General features: G+C 35.9%; 3 protein-coding genes across 3 annotated transcripts in view; 1 reads left to right on the top strand and 2 right to left on the bottom strand.

The window, feature by feature from the left end:
• LOC139993683 (uncharacterized) overlaps positions 1-19,091 on the bottom strand; it is a 65,985-nt gene extending 46,894 nt beyond the window's left edge. The window contains exons 1-2 of the mRNA XM_072015623.1: positions 18,873-19,091; positions 18,363-18,497 (exon numbers count right to left, since the gene is read on the bottom strand). The gene's annotated coding sequence lies outside the window, so the exon portion shown is untranslated. The remainder of the gene's footprint in view (positions 1-18,362; positions 18,498-18,872) is intronic.
• Positions 19,092-19,319: 228 nt separating this feature from the next.
• On the top strand, positions 19,320-21,448 carry Ssu72 (Ssu72 CTD phosphatase). Its single transcript, XM_072015632.1, has 4 exons — positions 19,320-19,740; positions 19,823-19,966; positions 20,155-20,413; positions 20,505-21,448. The coding sequence occupies exons 1-4, from the start codon at positions 19,658-19,660 to the stop codon at positions 20,604-20,606; spliced, it is 588 nt and encodes a 195-aa protein (XP_071871733.1). The 5' UTR covers positions 19,320-19,657; the 3' UTR covers positions 20,607-21,448.
• Ns3 (nucleostemin 3) lies at positions 20,940-23,527 on the bottom strand. Its single transcript, XM_072015621.1, has 4 exons — positions 23,354-23,527; positions 21,856-23,251; positions 21,454-21,775; positions 20,940-21,304 (listed from the first exon to the last, which is right to left on the bottom strand). Exons 1-4 carry the CDS (start codon positions 23,453-23,455, stop codon positions 21,169-21,171), a joined length of 1,956 nt encoding a protein of 651 aa, XP_071871722.1. The 5' UTR covers positions 23,456-23,527; the 3' UTR covers positions 20,940-21,168.
• Between the last annotated feature and the right edge of the window lie 244 nt (positions 23,528-23,771).

The raw sequence follows: 23,771 nt of genomic DNA, 5'->3' as shown, positions 1-23,771 counted from the left end.
GTAACGACATAGCAGCTCGAATATAAGCACAGCCTCTATATTTTCGATAAGATCAAGAATTAGCATAAAAAGTTAGAAAAAAGAGGAATATCCCGAATTATGTAATTAATTGTCGAATCCATCGACGTTTCGTTAATCGTACGTCAGAGTGAGTCCAAGACCGATTCGAATGTTAATAACGGTGTTTCTTTACTATAAATAAATCCACACGTGAGCGTCAGAAGGTGAACGTAAAATACCTTCGCAAAATAATGCTGATGTCGCGGCGTCGCGTTCGGTCTGACGATGTGCAGAATGCAAATTACGAGGCAAAGAGGAAGAATTGCTTCGTGAAATTCGTTTTTGCGAAAGATTCTTGGTTTTCAGCATCGTTAAGTTAAATAATAGATATATAATGTCTACAGAATATTGGACGAGGATCGATTAGCTTTTAGTAAATTTTATTGAATTTTGTAAAATTTATACAAAAATAAAACTAGATACGTGCAATCATTACAGAACTTTTGAGTTTGTAGGATTCGTTGAAAGTTATGTAATTAACGTAAAAGATAATACTCGGAAGATTATATTGTAGTATTGAGAATTAAAATTTTTTATAAGACCTACCAGATAATTACAAAGTTTATTAAACAAATAATACCTAAGTAAAAAAAATACTCATAGAATTAAGAAATTACTTTAATCAGATATTTCGTTTATAATCTGTAATTTTATATTTTGCACGATCTTTTACAGACGATATAAACTGCAAGTAATATTTGTTTTTCTTTTTTATCAACGACTAATAGATTATTGCGAGTGCCGTGTAAGAGAAGATTGGAAACGAAAGTGGTATATGGAAATTTCACTCTAGAAAGCGTAAGTTTATGGATACCTCGACCACCAGAAGATCGGACCATCTTCCTACGATAAAAATCTCAGAAACTCGATGAAAAAATGTCGATAAATCTGTCATTTGTTACTTCTCTTCGCGTGTTACGCTTATAGAAAGAATTGTTCGTGATTAAGAAGAAAAATAAAGGGGGGCGAGAATGTATATTTGAAAAATATCAGAAAAATTCAAACTTTTCTTTGCTACACATATAATCGAACGTGCGACAGTAAAACACGAACGAATCTCGTTCTATTCGCTCTCATCCATCCTCGTTCTTACGTGAAGTTCATTACGAAGTCGAAGTCCGTCTCGGAATTCCGTTCAACTCTCTCGAGAGTCTCGATCGTCCGGAACGATCTCGTTTACGTAACGATCTAACGGATTCCGTGTGGCATACGCAGACAATTGCACCGAAACGCCCATCAAAATGGAAATGTATACCCTTGGCGAAACGTCCTGACCAGCCGAAGAAAAACACTGACTCTCGAGTTTTTACCGAAGAATCGAGATTTACCGGCGAAATCGACCGATCGGTGTCATTGCCTGTGAGAATCGAACGGTCATGACGAGGATGACGGTTTGACGAATCTGGTTATCGGTTTGGAGGACAATGGCCTTCGAGGATGTGAAATGGTAATCGCTTCGGAGAGATCGGAAGAGCAAGAGTGAGAAAGCAGGCTGCAACAGCGTGACAAATTGATATGGAAAATAGGAATGGCGATAGTTTTGGACGAAGATAATTAGTACGAGTGATTTTTCTAAGAAAATCGTTTAGATGGATTTTTGCTTCGAATCAGGACAGAATCTCCATCGATTTCTAAAATGGCCTTGAACACGCTTTTAACATTTTAGGCTACGTATCTGTTGACATATATGTATGTGTATGGATTTAGCCACATTTTTGCAATATTGTATTATGTGTAGTATCTGTGTGGATGATGTATGGAGCGTGAAGGAAGCGAAACATTGTAATCCCGTAGGGAAAGGAATAAATATCATTACTACATATTTATTGCAAAACGACGTCTTCATCGTTGAGGATTGTAAAATCAAAATATCCATTAACTCTGTGAAATCTCAAAGGTGCTTTGTTATAGTAAAGAGTGCTTTGTTATACCAAGTATTCAGTCAAGATTTAATTCTTTATGCAATGATAAACAAGCACATTTACCTCGTCAATTTACTTCGCTTCTATCTTAATAAGCGGTAGTAAGTAGTAAAGTTATAAATATAACAAAGAATCGTCCGTAATTACATTTATTATCGATTAATGTTTTGTTCGTATATTTATTTTATGCACCTTCTTACGTATCGATATAAACTGGGACCGCGTAAAATTTCCACAGATAAAATGAGATCGCAAAAGGAGAAAGTTTAAGAGGCGCTGCTTTAGAGGATGTAGGATATTTAGAACGTTTAGCTTCCTTTTAGGTCCGAGTTTTTAGCATTTTGACGATTAGAAATATTTTGGCAGATTTGTCGAATCTGACAAAATTCTTCTAAGAAAGACCGTGTGCTGATTTTCTTAATCGATCGTCGTCATGCAGTCCTTGACCAGTGGCGAAATCTCGAGGTCAAATCAAGATCTATCGAGAATACGTTTCTATGAAATTCAAAGAGCCTCGTACAAGGCGCTACGAACCCAAGAATTCGGAAAATATTTTAGAATTCTGTCGGTGGCTGATTTGGATTGTACAACGAATTCGTATTGTTTTAAGCGGAACGATCGAACGGTGAATGGAAAAGACTGGAGACGAAGGAAGGACACGATGTACAAAATGAGCGAAATATCCCAAGAAAAGATAGAAGACGAAAGTCCTAAAAAGGGAAAGACTGAAAAAAAGGAAATATCCTAAAAGAAAAGAAAAAGAGAGCAGAAACTCCGAAGAAAAAAGAATAAAGCAAAGGAAAAGAAAGTAAAGAACAAAGGTGAACGGTATATATCGTATATGTACTAAGAGAGGGAATTACGATAAGAAAAATGTTTATTAACAACTTCGACTAAACTTAATATAAAGCTTGAATGATAAACTTAAGACATAGAAAAAATGAAAATGTGGACAGGGTCTGCTGGACGAACGACAACGATACCGTGGAGGACGACTGGAAAGTACGGTAGACCAAGGGGGAGTATGTCTCGTGGTGAAAGAGAAAGGCTATGGGAAAGGATGTATAGCAGAACGAGTGGCAGTCGACGTCTCTCTTCGCGGTGCATCAGCATAGTGACCTTTCGTCGTTACGAAACGCTTAGTCCTGCGAGGTTAGACATTAGACCGACGCCGATACCGATTCCGCTATATCGTTTAACTTGCGAAACACGAAGCCTCTTTTTCTTCGCAATTTACTCGTAATTACTTAAATTCGATTCTTCTGCCACGTAACGCTTCGTCTCACGCTTAACACACGTCCTGGAATTCGAATCTTAATCGAAATCACTTAACGATGAGTCAATGATAGCATCGCGTCGCTATGAGCGTGACTGGACTTCTTTTATTACCCTTTTTTGCACTCGAAATAACGAATAACGAATTACAGTGTCGTACGAAGATGGGAAGAAAAGTTATGGATAGCGAGCAATAAAACGGCAAAAGCGATGAAACGATAAAGCGATAAAATGAATTAGGTGTATTAGATATTATTAATTGGGCGTAATAAAATTTGTACTATACAGATTATATGGACACTGTGATGACACTATGATAAGAACATCTTATAAAAGAAAAGATCCGTATTTGTATAGAAGAAAAGTCTGTATTTGTTGATTCTTTAAAACAACCGACATTCTTCAACGTCGCGAATGTCATTTCCACTTTCGGTCACCAAAATCCATCACTCTTGTGATCTTCTATTGATCTGATATTTACATCGTCCGAATCCTATATTGGAAAGGAATGTCGTCTCCCAAATCACCGATATTGTCGCTCGGACGATCAGACAAACTATTTATATATATTTATAGGAAATTTCTTCTTCGCTCAAAAATCCACGATACGCCGCTAGTTTTAAAAGTTTAGCAGTACCAAATCGAGTGTATTACGTACAGGAGATCGGAGAAAGACCTACCGTGACAGCGAACGATAAAGACGATCACAAATTTTGCAATGTTATAACGTTTTACAATAAAATGTACAAGTTTGGAGCTACGACAACTTGACCGTTGACGTACGGCGATTTTAAATACGTTTTTAAAAAAGTCGTCCCCAACCGCGAAATATGTATATATTTACTCTAGCTGAAAATATCTAAAGGCGATAAAATAATGAAATTATTCGATCGCAAATCCAAGCTTAACCTCGCAAGCCCATAATCGAAACTCTCTAACGAAGGTTATCTGGAATCCCGAACGAGGATATCCAAAACTGATTAAAAAGTTCAAGTCCAACAAGTTCGTAAAACCAACGGACAATCTCTAGCGAGTCTTCGAATCGCGATCCCTCCGTTATTGCCCGTGCGTTTTCGCCGTGTTCATCGGCGTTTATCGCCAGAAGCGAAGATATTACGAAACGGCTAACAGCAGGTAGGTATCCACGTATCCACACATCGAGGAAGATCGAAAAATTCCTACGAGTTCCTAACGGTTCCATGTACAGTTCATATAGCCAGCTCGTTAACGCGTATCGCGTCCACAACATAACGTCGAATATTAGATAACAGAATGATGGTGTTCCACGTGATTCTTCGACGTGGACTGGTCAACGATAATAACGGGTTAATAAAGATTAGATGCCGCGATACGGACGCGGCGGTGAGGACAAAACGGGGCAAAAACGTCCCCGGATGTTCTACTTGTTTCTGGTAATCGTATCCCAGACCGGTGCAATTCCGTTATGCAACGTCGCATCGCGTCGTATCGGGGAGGATGTGACGATCGTCGGCGACGTTTTTGATTTCCATGCGATATACCGTAAGACGTATGAAAAGCCACGGAAACGCGGCTCGAACATTGGTACGCGAAATCCCGGAGCAAACGCGAGAACCGGTAACGCGGTGCACGCATGGATGACTCGGCGCATCCTGTCCCATCTAACTCGATTACGCTTCCGCGAAATTTTCATATACAGATAGCGGATTTTACCTACATGATTGACCTATTAAGGCCCAACGTTGTGTCGCAAAGAAAGATTTCTTCCTTCGACATACCGGTTTCCAAGGCTTTGAGCTTCTAGACTTTCAAATCTTCGTATTCTCGTATCTTCGCTGGTTTCTAAATTTTATAATTTTCCAACTTTCTAATTCGTAATTGGATCGTACATTTTCAAATACGCAGATTTCCAAGTTTTTAAAACTCGAAGCTCTTAAGCTCTTAGACTTTTCGAGTTTCCCAAGTTCCCAAGTATTTGCATCTCCAGATGTCTAAATGTTGGAATTTTTCGACTTTCTGATTCGTAATTTTTAGATTTTCATGCTTCCAAACCTTCGTGTTTTCCTGTCTTTCTATTTCCGAATTTTCTAACTCACAAATGGATCGTTCATCTTCGAACGTTTAGGTTCTCTCTATAAAATTCAATCGTGTCTTCCGACCTGTCCTTAAGTATCCAATTTTTAGCAAACGTTGGAACTCGAATTATTGCAACTCGATTGCAGCTGAAATTCCAGGAAAACGCTTAAGAATTCCAGGATCTTACGAGTAATTTGAAAAGGAAAAAAGGAAATTGTGCTGTTTTTGCATACAGAAACGATTTATGAAGATCAGCTGAGCGTGCGAGCACGAAGATTATTTTAAAATGGAGTAGCAAGGTTATGCAACGTAATGCGATAATTGCAGTCAATAACGTGGTTCCGTTATATAATTCTGCATCCTTCGTGAGCCTCGTAACGACAGAAACTTCATGTGCGCGATCATCTGTTGATTTATCTCGTTACAATCGCCGGAAATTGATAATTGCTGTTTAATTGAAACCCCTTTAAACTTCTTTGCATTCGTTATGTTAATCACTCCAGAATGATGCAATCTCGGAAATTGCTGTTCACGAACTCTCGTGAAATAAAACTAAACTGAACTCTCTTCAAAATCCATCGTGACACCTAATGAATCCAAAATTACGGAATAATATTTATAGAATTGTTATAAATTCCACTAGAATTATATTTCATATTCGTAAAGTAGAACAGACTTTTCTATAAATATCCGCAATTTGATGTTCCATGTTCTTCTACGTACGTACAACTTATATTACGTACGAAAGATGTTAAGCTCGACAATTAGAAACGGAACATAGTTTGTCCTAACCCAGAGAAGGAAGACCACGAAAAAATAAATAATAATTCTATGATTTAGAATAAATTCCTCGATTCTATAAATTAGATTATGACGATACAAAATACGTCTCGTTGTAAGAAAAAATACATAAGAGGTGTCTGGAAATGTTCGAATACTTTCGTGAGCCTCTATAATACGAGCAATAGATTTCTTCATTAGCATGCAACATTAGAACGTTGTCTCGATGTAGGATTAATTTCTAAAGAAGAATTTGTTCGGTTTACTTGAAACTTTCACGTTACACCCCGTATTGGACTTGATCCCATCGCTACTTAGTCACGAACGATGTCTAGGACGAGTCTTGAAGCTGTTCCAAAGTCGAATCACGCGCGATTCTTGGACTCGTCGAAGGCAACTGGCCAGACGGATTTCTCGTTGCTTTGCCAGAGCATCTCTGGACGCTCGTGTTACGCAACTCGTCCTGATATTCGCGACGAACGCCGTAAAAAGCTTCGCAGAACAATCTTACTCATCTTCTGCTTTCGCAACGAATGATCATCAAAGACGTTTCAAAGACGTTTACGGTGTCACGAAGACGAATGGCCACCTAATTTTGGTGAATACTAACGATCATGCACGAGTTTCTCTGATTCGATCGATTGAAAATGGGAAGAAAAAATTGCGCGAGAAATGGTTGTACGACGAACGAGTCGATTTGTCTTCCCAGCACCTCGTTGGAGCTGAGAAACACCTGCGAGCAATGACTTGGACTTCCTTCTACGAAAGAATTCCCATTTTCAGAGCGAATTGATTATTTGGGATATTCTGGTAGAATAAGCTTGAGAAGGTATCGGGGTTAAGGGTTTTAATTTAATTTTGTAACGTATAATAATAATTTATTTATTTGTACATTAGGGCCATAGCCTATTGCGAGAAGTTTGTTGGGTTCTTATTTCTAATTTTTTACGCTGCATCGTATCGATTTGCTTTTTTTATTTTAATATATTTATAAAATAAATTTTTTGAAAATTTGTTGGGATTGTATGTGAGCCATTGTATGTTTCAGAAGAGATAATTGCTACTAATTAAGATAACTAAATAGGTAGGAAATAATGATTAGATTGTAATATGCTATATATATAGCGTATATATATATATACTACAACAAATTAACTAAAACTACAAAGTAAAAAATATTACGAAGATTGCTAACACTCGTATAAACAAGAACGAATGTTTAACTTTCTGTTATCGGTCGCTGCATAGTTGAAATCAAATTATATATTACAAACTTTAATAATAAAAAATGAAAACTCGTTAAACTTTTCTACGACAATGGGAAATCTAAGAATTCTATGAAGCAAAAGCGTACGTAAATTGTTCCAGAAGATAATAACGAAACGTTAAACAAAGATTACAAAGGAGCTTTGTAAAAGGTTATCAGAATACAGGCTGGTTAGTGAATAGCTTTCGGTGAATGGCAAAATCACTCGAACGAGCGATCTTTTAACTTTAACAGCAACGAGGAATACAAAGACGAAAGAACATTGAAATGCACCGGCACGTTTCGAGTTCTCTGTTCTTCGCGTGGCCCATTAAGGTGCGTTTAGACCAAGCGAATGCTCCTTCTGCCTGCACGTTTAGTAAAATTACGCAACATAACACGACAAAAGCTGTCCAGTGTGAATGTCTTGTCTTGGACCAAACATCCATGCACAAATATCGAACGTCCACCTCTTGTGAAACACGAGTTTTTATATGCAACAAATAATTCTTGGCTGCTTCTCCATGCGATATATGGAGTCACATTTATATCTACTTTATCAATTTCTTCAAAATAATATTGTCGTTTGTCGTATCTGTTTGGTGTATTGTACAGGGTGTTCCGCGTGACGCGACTCGTTACTTTTCTGCCATTTGCGATCGTGTGACAAAAAATGTTTTGCAAACGACGATAAAAAGGTATTATAGCGAAACCAAGATCGGCTTGATTAACGTAAATAAGACCACGTGCTGCCCTTTCCATGAGATCGTAGAGGACTTTACGAGAAATTCAAAAATCGCACGATACTTTGATCAACTCGACAATAGGTTTACAGCAGCGGAAATAATAACATTTCATCACTCGATACATTTCAGAATTGCTGACATTTCGAAAAGAGAGAATTACTACGTCGTGTGCAATTGTATGTACATTCAGCTACTCTGATAACAGCAATTTAACCAATCTTCCGCGAAAGAACAGAATGTCACATCGCGGAAGGCGATGCAAAGTTTAAACAAGTGTTAGGAAAAAATGTACGTAAAGCTGGCACCGAGTTAATAAAAGGATTGTGTAATATGCTTTTCCAATTAGTCGTAAATTCGCCTATAATCTCATGAAAACATATCGTTCTATTTACGTCGTATATATATTTTATCTTATATTATCTATCTATGTTAAAAAAAAGAAAGTATTTTCAGAACCTTTCTATCGCCATCTGTAGAACGATCGTCCTGTTAAACTCCTAAAAAGGCACGATTCGCAACCAATTTTATAATAGCATTGACAAAGATAAATACAACGCAAAAGGTATTTATTTCATTGTTCGAAACCATTGAAATTTTTTAAACCTCTTTCGTCGAAATCGCTAAAAGTGGACGAACAATATGTGTTTGTGCAATAGATAAGTCGTCGGCAGAATATATTCTCTCTTATGGTAGTTTTAGTAATTAATTTACACGTGTCCTGGGACAAAGAAATGTTGAAAATCGTCAATCTCTACGAACGTTCGCTCGCTTCCGTTTCACAAAGAAACTCTTTTAACGTAAATGAGTTTGGCCTTGCTGTTCTCCGTATTTCTTGCCCGTTTGATCTAAATGCACCTTTATACAACGTGTTCCACCAAAAACAGAACATTTCGTTGTCCCTTTTGTCGTAGACAAGACGCGAAAGGATAAAGAACGGTCGAACGAAACTCGAATGCTTCGGAGAGACGCGGAGGTAATTAGTCAGAGGTGCCATTTTTCTACGTTATGTCCAGGATAATCGATGTTTCTTCATATATAAAATTAATTGCCTCTGCGTCTCTATGTAGTGTCACGAAAATTGATTTAACGTCTAGTTTCAGCTTGCGGTTCAGGAAGGTCGATTATATCATTTGTTTGGAAACCTTCGAAATTGCATGAAATTACCATCTCAGTCTTCGAGAAGCGAAATTAGCCAAACTTCCTTTCCTAAGTAACAATTAGATTGTGGGTATTTGGTAAATTCAGAGTTTTTGAATGCAACTGGAAACTAGCAATTTATCAGCTTTTTGTTCTTCCTAATTCCTTTGGGAATTGCTCTAATGGTTTAATATTTTAAAAGATAAATAGTAGAATTTCATTTTTTCTAGAAGAATTTCGGCGATATTATAAAAATATTGTGTAACAGAAAATTGCGAAAAATATCTAAAAGAATTTCCGAGAAGCCACATTTTGAAAAATTATTCATTTAGCAATAGCAACCTGAACATGCGTGTTTCCACGTTGTTTATTTAACACCTGCACAATTATATTGCAATCTAATGTTCCGCATTAGCGTTATCTTTCTTATTCGTTATTTTTCCGATCTGGTATATCGCTGAACAGCCGTTAGCTGGAAGAACAAGAAAGAGAGTGTAAAAATATTAGAAGGAGTACGGTTGCTGCGAAGATGTACAGCCAGGAAACGTTGTACCGCGTTGCTTTCTCCGAAAGACCTTTCCTCGACGCGTGAAAGCGACGACTGCCCTTACGATTCCTCTCTCGCCTCTCTCGATTCCGATCATCGAGATCTGACGTCCACACGATAGCAAGAAATATCATATTTCTATTATGGATCGAGTAAAGCAAAAGAGGTTGGTAGATGGAAGAAATCGAAATCGAAATTGAATACAGAATCGTTCGATCGACATATTAAATTTGGGTTAGAGGTTTTCCGAGGTGCCAAAGTGACGATTGTCAAATTTTATCGGGGATGCGATTTCAGAAGAACGATATTTCTGCTATCGGTGTTTTATTAGTGGGTATTCGACGAATTTACTCGTTATATTAGGTAAACTAACGACGCTTTGTATTTTTCTGTTCTTATCGCACATCTGTAAATATATTTTCATAAATGGCGGATTCTTTTCATTCTATCTTTTTTTAATTACCGATCTTCGATAAAGTATCGTTTTCTAGCTGATGAAACAAAGATATTCTTTTAGTCGTTTATTTCCCTAAATAACGAATAACCTTTGACCGTTGCAAATTGTAACAAGATCAACAATCCAAAGTCCAATTCCAAAATATGTGACACTGTATCTTTATGTACTCTTATTCCACTTAAGAATTCAGCAAAGAATCGAATAAAAGGTTATTTCAACTAGTCTGTGTCAATACCTTTACTTATCGCTATACATCTTCCTCGTGAATACGCGAAACAACGTCAAGAATCGATGATCCACGAGCGTAAACACCGATTTAAATTCCAAAATCATTCTTAAGGAAGAATTTTCGTGTAACAACGATAAGAGCGATTTTTATGAATTTCTTTTACACTAACTTCTGGTTATACGGAATTGGACGTTTCTGGGATTGAAATAAATAGCGACGAAGTACAAATGTCATTCTCTCGTTTCGATTCTTTCGATTCTGACCATTGCTGGCATGCGATGTGGCATTCGTCACAATCGTCAGAATACAAAAGTTAAGAAATTTTCTCAAAGATAGTTTACGCTGGCATTGAAACTATTTTTGAAAAAAAGAAAACATGGAAAATTGGAAAGTTCCAGCGTTTAGAAGAAAAATTTGCTTTCTTCCACGGATAAATCGAGTTTATATCCTTTAAAAAGATATTATACGAATAAATAATGGAAGGAAAATTTCACAATAATTTAATCCCCGGAAAATTTCGCAATAAAGTGAACGTGCTTCGTCCAAAATCGATTGGTCGATTAGCTTTTCGGTTGTCGTGCACGTCAGTTTCAAAAGTTGATAAACAACGAGAAGAATTCAAACAAAACAGATCACGCTTGTACTTCGAGGTCAAATTTACGCGCCAAAACGTATACGAAAGTATAGTCGCATATAACTAGTAATTAGTCTAAAAGAATCGCTTGCTTTTACCGTTGTTACGCCAAGATCTTAATAAAATCGTTCTCACCCCAGGCATTAAAATATGAAGGAAAAGCTTCGTTTTCAATTAAGAACGTAAGAGCGCGCGATGTTGTGTAATTTCTCGGCGATGCTATCGTCACGCGCATCTTTATTATCCTCTGGTCGCAAGGAAAGAAACACGGGTTCTTCGGCACGATCAACAAACCGACGAGAATGTCGATGAAAATTTTGATGCGGACAACTCGTAAGACGTTTACCGTAAGGCGCGTATCGCGTTGTAAGCGATATTTTTCCACTTTCTAGGCCGTGTTCGAACGAGGATTCTCGTGACTCCTGGAGATCCCAGCGGAACACGTACAACGTTCTCGTCTGTCTCCGCGAGATGCTGGGGCAATGCCCTGTCAAGGTTGTGAATGTTCGCGCGTATCGACGAACTTCCTTAACCCACGACCGTCATTTTTGTTCACGGCGTTTCCCTTCGTTAAGGTTGCTTTATAAACCCGTTCTGTTGCGTTCCAGCGAGAGTGGGACAGTTCCGTTTACATTATAAATAGATCATAACGTTGTTACGTGCAGTTGAACGAGATCAAACGTCGTTGCGTTAATTACACGATAGATACGCATATTTTAAACTTGAAGATTCAAATGGAATTTATAAATTTTAGCAAATCGTCGCTTTATTCGTTTCGATAGAAATTTAAAACGAAATGTGAAACATACGGTGACTACAAAAAGTATCGGCGCACGCTCTTATTTTCCAACGAAGCGTCTTTTTACCAGATGCGACGCATCTTATTCGCATAGTATCTCTTTGTAGTCACGCGAAAGTAGTAACTAAATTTTTCACCCAATTATCGTTCTTCTAGGAAAGATATCTTCGATTTGAACAGGATATGAACAACAAACGTCGGCTTAAAACGTTACAAATTCTTTTTCTTTGCTACGATCAGAAAAAGATCGAGATATAAAGATTCGACGATGCTGGTAGGATTAATACGCTTGGACTTGATCGATTACTACGTAAATGCTATGATAAATACAACGTTGTGCCGATACTTTTCGTAGCCTCTGTATCGTCCATTCTTTGAATGCTTCGAATCTAACTAATCGTCCCTCCTTTTCAGGTATATCAAAGTTAGTTTTATTACGAGTGTCTTGTGTGGTCTGCGTTTATGAATATTAAATTCATCAAGTAGTACGAAATGATAAAATTATACCGCTACAAGTACACTAGCGAACGTGATAAAAATTCATTTACATAACTCGAAGGTCGACGATATCCACGCGTTCATTCGACACGCGCGATGAAAGTGACGGAAGTCACGGACGCGGATGGCGCGTTTTCGCGAGTTTCCGCGGCAGGAATCGCGCTACGTTCTCCGATCGATCGAGGATGCCTGGCTGTATACCGTGAAAGCGTGAAACCAGCCAGTAAATGTCGTTAAACGTGCTGTTTGATTCGCTGCACGATCTGTCCTCGATCGGTATGCGAGCGCCGAAGATCAGGCTCGATACTTTGATATCGAAAACGAATCATACGCTGAAAACAAATTCGATTTGAAGATAATCTCTATCCTCCCGTGTCCTCTGCTTCGTTGCGAATTATCGTGTACTTGGTTGTGCGAATTTCCGAGAATAAGATCGGATTTTTGGTCTTTCGAAAAGAAAGCGCGGGATCAAATTTGAGTCGCTAAAAAGCCAAACCGATCAACGAGATCATCATCGTGTGAATTTACGAAAAAGATCGAATCTTCGATTCGTCGACGCAAAGGATCAGTTTTTCGTATCTCGAGACACAAATTCCGATCGATTCTACTTTTTACAATTGCGTCTCAATTGTACGTGGTTGATTTTCGATTCTCAAGAGCCAAATTGATCGACTCCGCTCTTTACAAAGCTGTGAATTCCACGTTATTCAGCTACTTGACTAGTATTCAACATCCCAAACGAGAAATACGTATTATTCTCATAAATTGATTTATAACAAAGAAAAGTAGCACGCGTGATTCTAGATTTCAAGGAATATTTTCAAAAACAATATTCGTAACTGTCGTCCTTTCGTGCCTCTTAATTTATGACTCAAACGATACTAAAATCTAGAGGAGACCCATTACAGAGATAATGGAACTATACCGATGATAGCTATATCGATAGATACGCGTAAAGATGGATTCGACTGATAGACGAACGGATTCTGACACAAAGTACCAGTTGAACACCATAGCTAAAAACCTGCATTGCCAATCTATCTTAATAGCATGAGTATTATTCCGTCGTTTCAAGGCGAGTGCCTCCAAATGTTGGCAATTGACCAACTGGCCGCTCGAAAAGTCTCATTGCGAATGGCCATTAATTCGACTAGCTCGTGCGAAGGATTTTTCTGCAACTCGAGGCGCGCTCGAGTCGCGTGACAGCCGTTTCGCAAATCCTACTTATTTACGCTCAAATATACGCTTTAAGAAACTAAGAGAAAGAGAAAGGGAAAGACGAGGAAAGAAGCGAGAGAACAATAAGGGAGGAAATGACGAGTAGGTATCGAACGATCGACATTCGTTTAACAAACTGTTCCACGATTCGAAAGATAAGAAAGAGAAGGACGAAGGACCCATGATTTGTACCTATACGAGGGAGAAGATAAGGATGAAGAAAAGAAACGAGAAAAAACGAAAAGGAAAGGGAAGACGCGAAGCTGTTGAAAGATTGACATGCTGTTACCGAGCATAATTTACATTCTAGGAAGAAGGCGATGAAAATCAAGAAGGAAATGGGAAAAAGAAGAACGAGGGAACACGAAGTTATTGAACGATTGACATTCGTTTACCGAGCTCCCCCGTAATTTAAATTATAAGAAGACGAAGGCAAGATACAAGGCGAAAAGGAAAGAATAAATATGGAATGGTCCGTAATTTAGATTGCGAGGAGAAGAAGAAGAAGAAGAAGAGGAAGAGGAAGAAAAAGAAGCAGAGAGGAAAGTGTAGAGAAGAAAAATAAAAGAAGAGGCACAAGGTTGTTGAACGATTGTTATTCGAGTCGTGAGCTGGCCCATAATTTAGATTATAATTTAACGGGTGCCTGCAACGCGCGGATGACTATCGGCCAACCATTTTATGCAGACGACATGCGTCAAACGTCGACAAGATGGCTCACGCCGGTGAAACGTCCCTCATCAATATCCATAAGTCAAAGGACATCCGTCTTTGCGTACACACGCGGAATAATTTACAAGGATCCGTGATAACCAGCCGGAGGAATCGTTGCCGGACAACGTGCGCAAGGTAATAATGCACGGAAACGAGATGACGCTGTTTCCTTTCGATGAACCGATAATAAGACGCAACGAAGGCCGCGTTGTATTTATTAATGGATTGCACGGTAGCGTACACTACTAGAATAGAAGAAATGAGAATTAAGAGAAAGAAAATATACGGAAAAATAGGGATACAAAAAATGACAAGGTAGTATCCAGATAAGTAATCGCTGGCATTTACTATCGAGGACAAAAATAAGAGGAGAGATAGTAAAAATAGGTATGGTTGAAGTTTCGTTAACAACGACTTAACGGCTTAACTACATAAAAGAGTAAGTATTAATTTCAATTTGTTTGCTACATATTTTACGTACTATAGGAATGTATAATAAATAAAACTGGAGCATATAACACTGGTATTAGCTCGATCAAACCTCATCGATACCTACTTTCACTATCTGCTCCTTTATTTTTGTCCCCGACTGCATAAACGAGTATTGTAATTACCGAATATACTTGATACTTATTGGCCGTTTTTATCACAGGCAATACTAGATTGTACCGCGTTTTGAAAATTTTTATACAGATTTAGTATAATTTTATCGAAGCTTGGGTTTAGAATTAACAAAGTGCCGTTATTTACGGTCGACAGTGTACTCAAATATAATTGGTAAAAAATGGAGCGAAATAAATGCGGATTTGAGAAGATCGAAGCGAAACAACGCGAGTCAAGGCTATTAGAAGAAAGATGGTATTTCGCTTACAATTAAGCAAAGTTAAAATTCCTCTCTCGAAGCATTTGCTTTTTCCTGTTTTCTTTTTTTTTTTTTTTTGTTTTAGTTACATCACTCTTGTGTCACGCACGCAATCGTACAACCTTCAGTTACGAATTTTTTACTTTTACGTCAACCTTGAATTAAAAGATGAGCGTACGTAACAACAGTTAGTCCAACATTTTGTTGCACACTAATGCCATCTTAATCTACGATGCTAGTTTATGGAGCGGTAAAATATGATTAGATCATAATGGAAAATGGAAAGAATAAATAGTTCCTATTGCAAATAGAAATCTTTTATCTATCCAACTATCTAATCGCGGAATAAAATTGCGTAAGATTTACGACCTCTGCTAAATGTTTATTTTTATGCTACAATATTGCAATTTTATGTATCTTTAGTTGATAGTTTGACGTGTTATTCGTCTAATAATTAGTAGCATGGATATACCACGAACGAGACTGTTAAATTTTAGTAGAAATTAGAAACGTTTGTATTTCATGATCGAAAAATGAATTTCTCCTTCTCGCGTGAATTTAAGGAAACGAAAGGAGTTCGTGTCCTTTTATTGCGATTTTATTAAAGCAAAAAGATAGCCGTTTGAAACTGTTCAGACTCGTTAAACACGCGTCGCAAGATTCCTTCATCCCGATAGCGGGGTTCTTTCAATTTAAATTCGTGACTGGCACCTTTATAATATTTCTAGTATGTACGTACAATATACGCGGACATCTTGTACCTCGTCTAACATCCATTAACGATGGTTTTTACCATCCGTTGGGGATAAAGAGGTATTAATTCGTTTTAAAGAAACGTTTTAAAGATCTTAGTATCGACAGTCGTCTCAGGAAATTCACCGTGTAACGTGTAAAAATTACATATCGACGTTTAAAACCGTACAACGATGGATGAATCCGAATAAAAACAAATAACAGAAAACAAAGGTTAAAGCATAAATTCGATATTTTTTTGTAACTTTAAAATAATCGATTTCATGTTATTTAGAAACGATATTTTATATTCTATATTTCATGTTCGGTTTTGGTTCGGTTTTCTTTCACTTCGATTTCGGTCATAGAGATACAAAGATGAAGTACGCCAGTCATATGTTACCGTGTAACTGAATACGATATGGGCATAGAAAGAGAACGTTGCATAGAGATTCCTTCTGTTCTCGTCTAATCCACTAACGCATGCACACTAACGCCGCTCATTGGTCGGTGTTATGCTTACATATTTACTGTACGAATGTGCATGCGTCATTAGACAAGGACACAAGGGACCTCTATGTAGCGTACAACCTTCTATTCCTATAGAATCGCTTTTTCAGTTCACGCACGCACTCTGTCTTTATATGTATACCTATGGTTTCGGTTTGATTTCGGTTAGATCGCAAAACCGTATAAAACGTAAACTAGAATATTCACTAATGGGTGAGTATTAACAGAGTGGGTAAAACAGATTTCTACTTAGATTTCGTTTCTTTAGTTGTATTCGTAATAATAAATTGCATGAAATTTGGCATGAAATCGCATAAATATCCGTAGTCTAATTATATTTATTATCTAGCCCATAATCGTTAAAATAGACAACCTCTGTACCCCGATAAATATTTAATTAAATTAATTGTTAAAAGTATGTATATTTGTGAATATTCGTAAAGAAAAGAAAAAGTGAAATCGATCGTTTTGATAGGTTTGATAATACTAGTGTAATGTAATCGTCTCTCTTCGAAATTTCTTTTATTCGAGTCACACGTTGAACGATCAAGAAACACATTCTCTTTCATGGTAAAAGCACAAAGTATGCGGGTAACGAGATCCATTGAGGACAATAGAAAAAGACGAGTCGCGGATCTAAATTGGTTTCGACAATCGTCGACCAGTTTGCTCAACGACGAGACGACGAAAAGAGTTGCAGCAACCAGCCGGGATGAACAGAGCTAACCGGTGAAGAAACGAACTTAAAGACGAATGCAGATTGAAGATCGTTTCTGTGTCGCAACAATTGACGCTTTTCAAACGACAATTTCTCAATCAAATCGTCATTGAATAGCTTAAAATACGACGATTTGAACATTCAGCAAGTGCGTGCAACGTTTCGACGTTTAAACGTTTGAAAGATTCAGAAGCCTTGAAATTTTTAATTTAAATACTCGAATTTTTGGTTCTTTAAATTTATAAACATATTTGTGTTTTAGAGTATCGGAGCTTTTTAATTTTAGAATTTTTCGATACTCGATTGCTTTACCTGTAAATTTGAGATTTTTTAATTTCAAAGTTCTTGGCTCTCTAAATTTCTAAATTTTCAGACTTTCGAGCTATCAAATTTTCGAATCTGCCAATTCTCCAAATTTTTCAAAACTGAATTCCTCGATATCCGAGTTTTTCGAATTCTCAAATACTTGAACTGTTTAGCTTTGCAGCATCATAAATTTTCAAACGCTTGAAATAAGTTAGATATTGAAATATTTAAACTTAGGTATTTCAACAAAAAGTACAATTTAGTTTTCTATGAAGCCACGAAACGAACTTTGATTTGCAATGTTTGGTTTGTAAATTTATTTGTCCGCAGGCAAGTAAACGAAAACGAAGCGTCTAATTGTAAGCGATCGGTAAATAGAAAACAAAATTCACTGGAAGAAGAGTTTAGAAATGAAAAAGGATCGAAGATCGAGATAGCAACTCCGCCCTAATTCCAGCCCGGAACCCACAATTTTCATTGCCGACGACGCTTGTTATTTCACGATTTTGCAAACAAATCTGCGGTCGTACAACATTGCGTAATTTAACCACGAATTTATTCGATATTCTTTTTCCATGGATTTTTATCTCTTTATTACTTATATTAATATCATGCCGTAAATTTAAAAAATGGAACAAACAATAGACTACTAAAATAATAAAATACGCAATAAAATTCGCATTATTCCTGTTCAATAAAAGACTTTATGGTTTGAAACAAATGTTCCATTCGAAATTATAAAAATTTCACTTTCGAGAAATATCGATGTAAAAATTAATATTAATACGCATCAAAACGAAATACACCGAGGCTATAAAATATGTTTAAACATATGTGTATATATAAAATTATAATATATCATACGATAACGTTTTTATGCGGCGAATTACTGTTTTATTTATTGATTTTGAACTCACCGCATCGCCGTCTTGAAACTGCTCTGACAGGTTCCATAGTAAAAAATGTCCAAAAGAGATTCGTTTCTTCTTCACACGCGCATACACACACACACACACAGACTGCTTACAAGTGACGCCTCACATTTCGTAAGCCTATTTTCAAAAAAATAATATTACACGTCTTTAAAACTCGCTCTTTGAAAGATATTCCTCGTCCATATGTAATCGGTAATTAGAATAATATTGACAATTAACATTGTATATATTAGATGTTATTAGATATTAGATACAATACATAGAAAAGAAAACAGAAAAAAAATGATACATTTTTTCAATATACCTATAGTAAAATACCGAAAAAAGTAAAGTTATAATAAGGCACTCGGCACAAATATAAATATTTATATTTCTATGATAAATAAAATGTTACACAAATCCTACAAATATTCCCCAAATTTATATAATAAATAGCAATCGAATCCCATGAAATGACTTGAATTAGCAAACACATATTGAACTATTACTAACCTAAATCTTACGTTTCCATATTTCTCTGTATGCATTTATTCCTAACATCGTGTATGTTGCTCATATGTATACAAACTGCATGAATGTATCTGCTACACACGTGTAAACACTTTAGTTAACTAACTTGAATCACTTGAATGTCACCACGTTCTGTATGTATTACACCAGTCTATGTATAGAAATTAGGTTAGAATGTACAAAAAAAAGTACTGCGTATACAATTCATTGTACAAAACTTTCAAACATCGCATAACGCGAATATTTCGTGATTAATTCTACCTTCAATTTGCGCCGACTTCCTTGAAGCACATCAAACTGGCGGGTTCGAAGCTTATTTATGACGTCATCGAGCATTGGTCGATAAAAATTCAACATTTACCACAAACAGCACCGTCTGTCGCATTACTGACTGTCGATGCTTACAACGGCTGAGCTTCTCGTACAAACGCAGATGTCACTGTTTGAACGATGAACCTGCCAAACGTGTGAAAGTGTACATGGGCCTTTCATTACAACTTTTACTATGAGCAGGCGATAAATAGAAAACGCTTGAGAATCATTTTAGTCATATAATTCTACAGAATTTTCCGCGAACACTGATTCAAATTATTTTTGTAATCTTAACGTTGCAAAAAACCACTTCCATCAATTCTATACTAGAATTTTATGTACGTTAACAGATATACTGGATGTGACAGGCAGCGTAACGATCTTTAAGGTTAAGTGACATTACGCTTTTTTTTATATCCCGACTTTTTTTTTAAATCGCTAAACTATTCGAAACAATGCCAACGCCAAACTCTATCAGCGTAGCTGTGATATGTTCTAGCAATATGAATAGGAGCATGGAAGCTCATGCCTTCTTGAGGTAATTAGTCTTAATTGCAATCAAACTATAAATTATATAAAATATTGAATAGAAGAATTATTACTTTATTGTTCTTTTTCAGTAAAAAGGGTTTTAATGTTAAATCCTTTGGAACTGGTGATAAAGTTAAGCTTCCTGGAAATGCACCTGATCGTCCAAACATTTATGACTTTGGAACTTCGTACGATGAAATCTATAATGACCTTTTATCTAAGGACAAGCAATAGTATCCTTTCTATCAAATAAATAAATAAATTCTTTTTCTTCTTTTTGTAAAGTGTGTACGAGAAGTCCACTGGCTTCGAGGCAAAGTAGATATCTTTTTATTTTTATTTCTTTCGCATTATTATCTCTGATAAGTACCATAAAGTTTATGAAATAACTGAAACTATAATTCCTTAACTATAACATTAGCTATACACAAAATGGTTTGTTGCACATGTTAGATAGAAACCGTAGAATAAAACCGAAACCAGAACGATTTCAGTTATCCAAGGACAAATTTGATATTTTAATCACATGCGAAGAACGTGTTTATGATCAAGTGATTGAATGTATGGAATCCAGAACTCAGGAAGATAGTCAACCGGTACATTTGATTAATATTGATATTCAGGATAATCATGAAGAAGCTACAGTTGGATCGTTCCTTATTTGTGAATTAGTCACTGTGGTAATTTCAGAATTCATTAAAATTTATACATTTGTATATATTTATGTCCTCCTGTAATTATTTCTCTAACTAAAGAATTGTTTTTTTCCAGCTGGCCAATAGTGAAGATTTAGATAACGATATAGATGAACTACTTCACGAATTTGAATCAAAGTTTGCAAGAACGATCTTACACACGGTACTTTTTTATTAAGAAGCCTGTTGTATATCAACAACTTGGTGTTCATCAACGACTTAACTTATAAAAACAGACTAAATTATATATACTATAAATGTGTACCACCACATTGTCTGAATCAGATTATGTGAAGCGAATTCCGTTTTTGCGCAACAAGTAAAAATTCGATTCGCGCTTGCTGTTTAATGAGATATTGCTTTCCACGGAGATCGTTCTAGAAATCTGCTGTTACATTCATACTGTATCTGTAATACGTGGCAAAATATGCAAAAACAAGATTATTGGATTCGTTCAGGTTTCGAAACGCTAATATCAGGACGATTAGAAAAGATTAAAAAGCAAAGAATATAAATTATAAAATATTTTAATTTTATAATATATACGCATATAAGTACAACAGACATCCTATTCTTATATGTGTATGTATGCCGTTATGTATGTATTTGTAGTACATAGAATCAATATGAGTCTCTGATATGCTTATAAATTCAGAGATTTGTATATTACAAAATATGATTCGCTGTTATATAGCGAAAAGGCCTTCAATTCTCATAATACAATATAAATATTCATAAAATCAATGTTGATCAAGATGAGCGTACAATCTTCTTGTTTTTTCGCGTTTCTTTTTATTTAGATGTTTATTAATCTTTTTCCACGGTTTCTCTTCAAGCAACAAACTCTGCGTAGAACCTGTCACCGATCCTGCATCCCTAAAAAAATAATTACAATAATTACCAAAGTATTCGAAACGAAATTCGTATACACGCTCCATTACTTATTATTATATATGAACAATTATTGTCAATAATTATACAAAAATGACTTTATCGATTAATAAATATACAGTAATGTTACATACTTTGAATTAATTCTATGTAAACCGTGCATTTTTCCAATTACTCCTTTTACATGTACATTCGAAGTATTATTTTGAAAAAATACTTTATCTAAATCTTCAGACGTAGTTTTACTTCTTTTATTCACACGTATTGTTCTAGGTGGGAAATGCTTATTTTTCGAAATTATTCTTCTTCGCGAAGGAAATGTATGAAACTTTTCTTGTTCTGCTGTAGTGGGTGCAACGCAATACAACAATTTACCATTTACAAAATCTTTCAGAAGATATCGCGCCGCACGTGGATTATCCGGTTGTCCATTCTGTGTCATAAAACCTCTATTATCTAAATAAAAGTATAAAATAAATTATTAAACTTATACAAATTATCATGCATTTTTACATGAAGAATACGTAATTACATACAGCCATAAGCATTTAAAATTTCTTCTGCAGTTGGAGGACGATCAGGATCTTCTCCTTCTAGCGGTGGAGGTATCATAATTCCATAAAGATCTTCTATAATGTGCCTTGGTATTAAAGTACCTAATAATGTAATTGGAGGTACATGATCCCTCATTTGATCAATTGGCAATATACCATTTAATATCATTTCAGATTTTGTACAAACGAAACTAGGCATTACTAATCCAGGGCAATCACAAAGAAGTAGATCCTTATCCAAGAATAGTGTTTGAAAATGCTTTGTTTTACCTGGTGTTGCAGACACGGATACCTTTTTGTCCATTAATAGGGCATTTATTGTGGAACTTTTACCTACATTTGGATAACCTACTAAACCAATCGTTGTGATTCCTTTTGTGTATGTCTTACCCTTATAAATCATTTTGAAAAATGATACTAATTGATCTCTGCTTAATAATTCTGATGAATTCTCCACCTTTGTATTGTCTTCTATATCTTTTTCACTTAATTTCTCTATTGAATCATTCAATTCATTTAAATTACATTCATTAGATTCCTTAGAACTTACTTCTTCATTTTCAGTTATGGTATCATTACTACCATCATCTGCACTTTCATATTCGCTTTCTGAAGCAAATTCTGAAGTATACAAAGATCCATCACTATCATTATCCTCCGCTTCACTACCTTCTTCATCTTCACTGCCTTCTTCATCTTCGCAATCTTCTTCCTCAATTATATCTTTTATATTTTGTTTTTCAGCTGCCAATGTCGCAGAAAAGAATGCGACTCTCAAATTAATATCTGTAAAATATTTCGCCCATGCTTGTCTTTGTTCCTCTGTTAAAAAGTCTGCTTTATTAATTAGTATCAGATTCATTTTTCTAGAATCTACTTCTTTAACATATGCCTCTAGGTCCTCACAACGAAAGAGCAGTGGATTTCTTGCGTCAACTATCTGTACAATAACATCACTACGCTCAACTACTCTCCACAATTGTCTCCAAAATTCCAAATTCTTTTCGTAAGGAGTTAACACCAATTCTTCTACTTCTTGCAACATAGCAAGAGAACGTCTCCATTCTAAAAATTCTTCTCTCTCTTTGCTTTGCAATTCGTGAGCTGTAGTTGAACTATTCCATTTTGGCCTTCTTGGTATTTTCAGAAAGGCTTTATTCTTTTTTTGCGTCTCCAGTAGCTTTGCTTTTTCATCTTTCGACAGTAATTCGGATCCAGTTTTTGTATTAACGAATTTAATGTTTAATTTTTCTGCGTAAAATTCGGTTCCTGCTAACTCTGCAGTAGAAAGAAATTCTTGAAAAGAGTTTTCTTCCGTGACGGATTGAAGATTGAGACGTCCCCAGTCATAGCCATCGTTTAATTCGGCAGTGTGAAGCTAATTAAAAATGCAATGTCAAAATATCGAAAATTATTTATAGTTTAATTCATTTTCGTATGTACCAAAACAAATAGGTTATGAAGAAAGGTATTACGTTACCATAGATAAATCAACATCTTTTTTATTTCTCGATGAACCGAAACGGCCCCTAATCAAAGCCTTTCCTAAATTGTTGCCTTCTGCTTTTCCTTTTTTACCCATTGTGTTCGATTTTATTCTACTTCAAGAAATCACAACCAAATCACAGCCATCAAACATTAGAAGTAACGAGATGGCAGCACGAGCGGATCATTAAAAAAATAGACGTAACTTATATTAACTAATTAAGTTATAATTATAAGAATCATTACAAAAAAGATATTTCAAATATAATTACATGCACGGTGAAATATTACAGATAAAATTTAAAAATATATATATATATATTTATGCATCATACATTTGAGCTATGTTTCTATATTCGTATATATAGTTAAGCTAGATCTATATCTAATATCTATAAATTAAATCTGGGATA

Source organism: Bombus fervidus, chromosome 13, assembly GCF_041682495.2.
Source record: "Bombus fervidus isolate BK054 chromosome 13, iyBomFerv1, whole genome shotgun sequence".
Lineage (NCBI taxonomy): Eukaryota > Metazoa > Arthropoda > Insecta > Hymenoptera > Apidae > Bombus > Bombus fervidus.
This window is presented reverse-complemented; position numbering and strand designations above follow the sequence as displayed.